Source organism: Anas platyrhynchos, chromosome 2 (assembly GCF_047663525.1).
Source record: "Anas platyrhynchos isolate ZD024472 breed Pekin duck chromosome 2, IASCAAS_PekinDuck_T2T, whole genome shotgun sequence".
In the NCBI taxonomy this organism is placed as follows: domain Eukaryota; kingdom Metazoa; phylum Chordata; class Aves; order Anseriformes; family Anatidae; genus Anas; species Anas platyrhynchos.
Window position 1 is genome coordinate 151,155,399 of NC_092588.1, and position 7,467 is coordinate 151,162,865.

General features: G+C 43.8%; 1 protein-coding gene across 8 annotated transcripts in view; it reads right to left on the minus strand.

The window, feature by feature from the left end:
• Window positions 1-7,059, minus strand: part of RBM33 (RNA binding motif protein 33) — a 99,420-nt gene extending 92,361 nt beyond the window's left edge. For 7 of the 8 annotated variants that reach the window (XM_027450431.3, XM_072033839.1, XM_027450433.3 and 4 more), the window contains exon 1: window positions 6,837-7,009. In XM_027450431.3, the coding sequence (XP_027306232.3) occupies window positions 6,837-6,864 (28 nt within the window). In that variant the 5' untranslated portion in view covers window positions 6,865-7,009. Of the gene's footprint in view, window positions 1-6,836 lie in introns of all 8 variants that reach the window. The other variant, XM_072033838.1, reaches the window with a different exon arrangement.
• Window positions 7,060-7,467: the final 408 nt, after the last annotated feature.

Sequence of the window (7,467 nt, forward strand, 5' to 3'; positions counted from 1 at the left end):
AAGCAGGCCGTACCTGTCCTTCAGAAAAGCAGGTTACAATAGTCATGCGCCTACAAAGAGCATTCAGTTCCAGCGTCGTGGGTTGTGAGATAGCAAGCACTAAAACAGCTACACAGGTGTAAGGCCTTGCTGTCCGCGTGATACCTATAAAACCTCACAGAGGCACCGTTTTATTTTTTTTAATTTCTGAAGCTGTGTTTTTGTTCTGTGTAGGAAATAACATTGGAGAATACCAGTGATCAACAATCAGCATAACATGTATGGATGTTTCTCCTTGAAGGAGTCAATGTTTATGTCACACGTGGTTAAGTGCTCAGAAAATTCATCATCAGTCAGAGCACAAAGCCACTGAGAGCAACAGCCAAACACTTTTTTTTTTTTTAAATTCTCAGTTCTACTGTGTTGGAGGTGAGAAAAGGGAAGGGGGGAAATCTATGCACGTAAGTCTTTTAAGCAGGAAAATGTCCATCACAGGCCATGAAATGTTTTGTACTTCTTCCAGTGGTATCACTGCAGCCTAGGAAGGTAGTTGTACATCACAGCTGTTGGTGAGATTTGCAATGCAATGGCTATGGCTCCTTGTTTAAATGCAACATGGTCACCAAGATGTGCACGGATTAGCAGAGTATCAGCAGCAGGATTCAAACAGGAGCACTAAATACACTGGTGACCCCCCAGGCAACTTCCAGGCAACATTGTAAGGAAAAATCCAAGACCTATCACATACCAAAAAAGCACTGAACGAGGAAGCAGGAAAAACCAGTTATGCAGGAAAAAAAAAAAAAAAGAAAAAAGAAATAATCCAACACTTGGTTCTCCCTCACTGCAGTACTAAGAAAAACACTGTTTTAGAAGCTTCAGAAAAGTTGGAACAGAGACTGCCCAATGCTGCCCGCTTTGTTAGACCTGCCTGCCTCCCCAGGCTCCGGGCAGCTGCGAACCTAAGTACAAAGAGTGCCAAACACACTTGGTTCCCTACATTAAGAAGGTTTCTGTTTGCTTTGTACTTACCCTACTGCAGCAACAGCAGTGCTGTAAGCTGTTCTACAGCTTATTTTCTGCTTTTATGATGTATGACCAGAACTGCTCTTTGTTGGTTCTGTTTTATTATTTTTTCCCTGCTTCATAAGAACAGCTCATCCACACTAGAAATCCACAGAATTATTTCTTCTTTGGCTACACGGATGGCAGTTTCCTGCTCCCTGGTCTCCCTTTCAATAAAATTTACGCTAATAATTTTCCATGTAAAATGGAAGCCTGAGCTACACAGTCAAGTCTCACAAGCGTAGGAGGTGAATCAGCAAGAACACTGCAGAGCAGAGCTCTTACACATCTTAAAATGGTACCAGCGTAGCCTAAAAAGGTAGTCCCACATAGCAACTGTTGCTAAGATGGAGTATTTTACTGCAATGAGATGGCCAAAACTTCTCGACTAGGAAAAACAGTTGATGACTGCACTGCTCTTGCTACAAATACACCTGCACGCTTTCCGGAACACTAACTACACCTCATAAACCTCCTAACAGCTCAAAATTTTGTATCTTGGCCCACTTCAATATTTCACTACCATGAATACCAAACTTACTATTGCTTATAGGCACTGAGAAAGCATCAAAGATGTCTCCTTAACCTAAGCAAGATGGAGAAAAGCTATTTCTTGCAACAGTGATCCAATAGTTCAATGGAAAAAAAGCATCACGCTGCTTACCCAACAGGTCTTTTAAAGTAACTATGCTGGACTGCTTCTGGGCAGAACAGAAAGGGTTATTAAAAAAAAAAAAAGGGGGAAAAATGAAATGAAAAAAGGAAAAGTCATTTACCACATGGCAAAACACCTTTCTATGCCTAGATATAACATTGAATGCAATCATTTCATCTTGATCTATCCCATTACCCAGCATCGTATTTAAAACGCTCAACAGCATTACAGGCACGAGTCCCCAGGTTAAGAACAGCTTACCAGCCTTTCTTTATACAGCAGTTTATTTGTTCAGAGTGTTTTTCTTCATATTTCACTGCAAGATGTTACCCAATACACAGGTATTGTGAAGCCCAGATTTCCAGGAACTGAGTACACCACTTAAATGCAAAGCCTAACAGCCAACATCAGTATCTTGCCATGTCATATGGAGAAATGTCCACAGCACAGGACAGAGATGTAACTGTTCTATCGACGCTGACAGAACAAAAACTTCTGGTAACTAATCACAACACCTAGCAGTAAAAACTCAAGGTCAACACGAACTCCTGAACTGAAGCCTGTGATGTAAGCCAAACATTTTGAAGCAAGCTATGGGTCCAGCTTACTACCCCATCATGAAAATCATATTCACTTGGACTGCCTTGTGCACAAGAAAACACATGCAGAAATACACCAGACAAACACCAACACTTTGGGTTGTGTGTTCGGGGACGGCCATCATGTAGTCTTTATATTGGTAAACAATTACTCATTCAAGCCTTAAGAATTCAGTGACTAAGTGTTTGTAACAATATAGTAGTTGCACAACACAGCCCTCCACTTGTGTATTTCAGGAGTTCTTTCCAAATTATTCGTATAGAATAGTGGTTTGGTTTCTCAAACAAATAAAGTAGAAAAATGAATTTCTACAGGAGACAAGTTATTTTTACCTTCTTAAAAATCTTTTTCAGTGTTTGTAATGGTGGAAAACAAGTCACTAACTGTAAGCAAGAACAGAACTAATAACAATGTGCCACTGGGAATTAAAGTTCTGTCATCAGCGCTTGAAAAAAATATCTTAAATGGAAAGTAAGAAATAAAAAAGAACTTCATTTAAACGCAAAAAATGTTTCCAAAGCACTCTTGGATTTGAAAATATATTTGCTTTGGAAATACGTTTTAAAAGTGTCATGGTTCCTTCCCTCATGAGCACACTGAACAGCAAATGAAGGCCAAGAGTTTAAATGAAATCCACATGAGCTCGATTCCCAAATGGCTTTGGACACTGATGAGAAACGTCTACTCTCCAGCATCTCTCATAGCCACCAAATGTTACAGTTGGAACTGAGGCTGTGTAACAGCAGCGCATAATAGACACAACACAGGACCAAACCCACTACTTATCTGGAGGTTTTTTGGGTTGAGCCTGTGACAATCACCACCTTCAGTATTCTAGACAATAAATTGCATAAGACCTAAAATCTGAGGTTTAGTATTTGATGCAATAAAGCATGGTTCAGCTTCAGCTTTCATTAAAAACAAGGGATGCTATGGTTATGTTCAATTTAGATGACCTTTGGTGAGATAATATTCAGAAAAAATGTAGCTCTTAGTGAAAACTTTTCAAAGAAGCACTAAAATGCTTTAAATTGCCATGTTTAAAGAAAGTCTGCTGTCACAAGCTCACTCAAGTAATGTTTTTTTGGCACTAGTCCTCAGCTGATACAGAAGTCCATGTATTTGTATCTCACAAACTGTGGAGGCCTTTATCACTTTGGAGTCTGTGTGTGTACATTCCAATACAAAAGCAAGTTATAGCGCCCAGCTGCATCAGTCCACCTTGTGAGTGCACTACCCAGAAACTCAGCCATGGCCAACGCTCTACCCATTTCCATCCAGGCATAAATGTAGAATCTGTTTCCAGTCCCTGCGTGCAGCTGTCAAGTAGCCTGAAGTACAACAAATTCAATTTCATTCAGACTGCAAGATATTTACTGTCTTCAAATTGGATAGTGACCCCACAATGCAGGGGAAGGTGCTTGCTGTGCTAGCAGTATTAGCTTTTTAACCATTTTTATTAACAGCAGCACAAGAGGTTTTTATAGCCGCTACATTGCTAAGAATGCAACACCAGCCTTCAGATTAGTTGAATGAAATTAAACCAATGACAGCTTGAGTTCAAACTGAAGAAGTAACAGGCCCAGATGTAGAGAAGCACCATTCAGCTCCTCTTGGTATAGGACTTTGAGGAATATGGGATAGACACGTACGGATTGGACTCTCTTCAGCTGTTTTGCTGCCTCCCACATTCCATCACAGCCTGTCATGATTTACTCCAAATATATGTGCACTCAAAGTTTTCTAGAGGAAAGTTCATCAGAAGCAAATTAACCAGAAAATAAGTTACAATAGCTTCCCTTTGCCTCAGTAAGGGAGGGTTGATGCTTCCCCTGCTTCATGCTGGAAGGGTTCCAGTGGTATCAGATGGCAGACAACCAAGAAGTGTTCCTTGCTTTGTTTTACTGAGGGTTTGCTGTTTAGTTTTGCTGTAAGCACCTCTCACTGAGTAAGATTACTACCATCAATTTACAGCTACATTTTAAATCACAAAAATTCAGCAGCTACACGACACAGCTGGTGTATTATAAGCAGATGTTGGACTCAACACATTTGCTCTGGTCCTGGTTTTACACACAAGTTTGCATTAAGTTTGGGAATCACTGCCTTAACCATATCAATGGACTAATGAGCAACTATCAGCCCTCAGAGTCCCGCGTCATCACTACCAGAGGTATTCTGAATGTACATGTTTCGATACGGGCACTCCAGAATAAGCAGCAAGTTGAATCAGGCCGCATGGCAAAGGAACTTGCGAGTTAGTATGAAGTTGTGAATCACTCCCAGAGACCTCACAGGCCACCACGTGAAAGCTTTCCAGTTTATGTTTGTGAAATCTATCACAGCAATAGCCTTAATCATCATCCTTAGTATCTGGTCACAGAGGTACGTATGAGTACTCTGTTATTAAGAATCAAGCCAGGACTTCCCAAGAACTTAAAAAAAAATAAATTATAAATGACCAGTGAGCCTACACACTCTGTCCAATAGACAAATCACCTTCCATCGCATCAAACGTACTTGAGATGTTCAGAAGACAAAGCCATTTCATTTTTCAGCCCTGAATCATCTCTTTACAGAAGACTTTAAATTTAATCTGTATCTTCAACCACAAAACTCTTACTTTGACAACTATTACCTTGAAATTATGTCAAATTAACATTCCATTTATTCTGCGCTTCTTTTCCAATTGGTTGTAAGCCCATTTTTTAAAAGAAAGCTCTATTGCTATTATGTTGATAATTAAAAGTCTTCACCCATCCCAAAACCAAAAAAAAAAAAAACAAACAGAAATGAGAAACCCTGAGGACTAAATGGAAAACATAAGCTCCAAAAGCCAGAACTTCAACTAACCAAAACCATTTCAGCCAAGTAACCACAAATTCCTGGATTCATTTTTTCCCCACTTACTACCACTATTGACTTTAGATAGCAGCCTCTTTCCAAATAGAGCTGTACGTACCATTGTAGTGTAACTGCCATTTTTTAGGGGGGTTTTGAAGTGTATTTAGCAACTTCCACCAGGAATTTTACTTGACCACTCCGATTAACATAAAGTGACACCTCAGTTCACCTCTGTTTTCTCTACTTTGACAAGCATTGCACAGTGATCATGCAGGTCAAAACCACCGCTATTTACATGGAGCAAGGATCATATTTAATTGACTGCTATTTTATTGATGAGCTCAGCGTTAATTCTGAACAAACAACTGCTTGCACCCATTTAGTGCAAAAGGCTCATAATTCATAGAATCATAGAATCATAGAATATCCTGAGTTGGAAGGGACCCTTAAGGATCATCAAGTCCAACTCTTGACACCGCACAGGTCTACCCAAAAGTTCAGACCATGTGACATGTGCAATATTCTATCACAAAAAAATAGACAGGAAACTGCAACTGCACCCCTTGGTTGAAGGCTGTCTGTTGCATGCACATTTACACGTGTAAACACTCTCGCTCAACTTGCAGCAATTATAAGCACAAAAATTCAAGTGCTTAGAAAGTGATGTTTCCTTTAAAACACCCCTTCCTTGTAGTACTAGCAAAAAACTTCCAGATATAGAACATACATGCAAAGCTTACTTCCATAGCAATAGTAACTGAACCACAGATAATAGCACAAATACTTTTGCAAACTAACTTAAACACTACAATGTAATTAACACCATTAAACCAATGCCCAACATCCTCAAAATATTACCAATTACTGCTGTCCTTTCTAGTCTTCTTCCCAAAGTTTTCCATTTTGAAATTTGGGGATTTCCTTGCAACATTTACCTTCAGCAGCTGTATTTACACACTTTGTTCACCACTGTTAGCTTAACTGGTAGCGGATTGACCACTTTGGCAAGTGATCCTGAGGACCAGCCACACTGTTCTCTGTAATAGCTGCTGACAAGAAAAACTAACTAAAATTATCAGAAACTTTAGCACAGACAAGGCCAGATACTGTTAACCCTAACAAGTGTTTAACTAACCTGTTAGTCCTTGTGAAAGGAGGGCTCAGAGCACCTGAAATAGATACGTTCTCTAAACTACATCCCTCTTGAAGATGGGTCACGTGGGGGATCTAAGTCTTTTTTTCTTTAAAATGACTCGATCGAGTGTTTTAATTTTGAAGTCTACCTACTGCAGCAACCAGAACAGCCCTGGCTTTTGCCTATCGCTCAAATACTGCGAGCAGGAACCCAACGAAAGATCAGTGGCGCACCCAAGAACCCTAGGACCGAGCACTGATTTCACCTTACGCCTTCCAACCGAGATGCTCTGCTTCGGGATCGTCTGCGAAACAAAATTTTCGTTACTTCTGAGCTTAGAGATCAATTATTCGATGGGGACACACTCACGGTGAGCATGAAACCACGGGACGTTGCACCTCTAAATAAACACGAGCCTAAAACACACACCACACACCCACCCGGCGCTCCCGAGCCCAAGAAGGCGGCTGAGAAGCGTTCGTGAGGGGAAAGGAGCCGAGGGGGCCCCGCACCCCCTCACCCCTCCGTGAGGCGAGGCCCGGCCCCGCCGCCACCCACCTGCGCCTCCTCCCAGGGCGGCAGCCATGGCTCCTCGCCTCACCCCGGCCGGCTCCCCACACCTCCTCCGAGCCCCGAGCCGCCCTCCGGGGAGCGTTGGGACGGGGGCAAGGCCCTGGGGAAGGGCCCGGCTTCAGCGCCCGGCGGCCGCCCCTCAGCGCGGCCCGGCCGCAGGAGAACAACAAACTACCACAACATGGCGGCCGCCGCCGCTGTCGCCGCCGCTGTCGCCGCCGCCGCGTTGCATGCCGGGACGGCGGCGGACCGGCCCTGCCCCCGCGGGGGAGGGGAGGAGGGGAGGGGAGGGTGGTGGGCGCCGCGGGTTGGTCAGCCCCGCGCCTTGTGCGCATGCGCCTCGCTCCCTCCCCTCGGCTCAGCAGGCCGGGTGGAGGGGGCGGGAGTGCGCATGTGCAGAGGGGAGCGGGGGAGGATCAGGGAGGGGAGGGGTGCGCATGCGCAGTGCGGGTGGTGGGGCTGGCGGGGGGCGGTGGGTGTCATGGCGGCTGCGAGGCGCGCAGGGAGCTTGGAGCGTGGGGAGGGCTGAGGGGATGCGGCTGGGCGGGTGCTGCTCCTCGCCCCGCACACGGTTCTGTGGCACAAGGGCCTGCTCAGGCTGTGTGGGGCAGCGCTG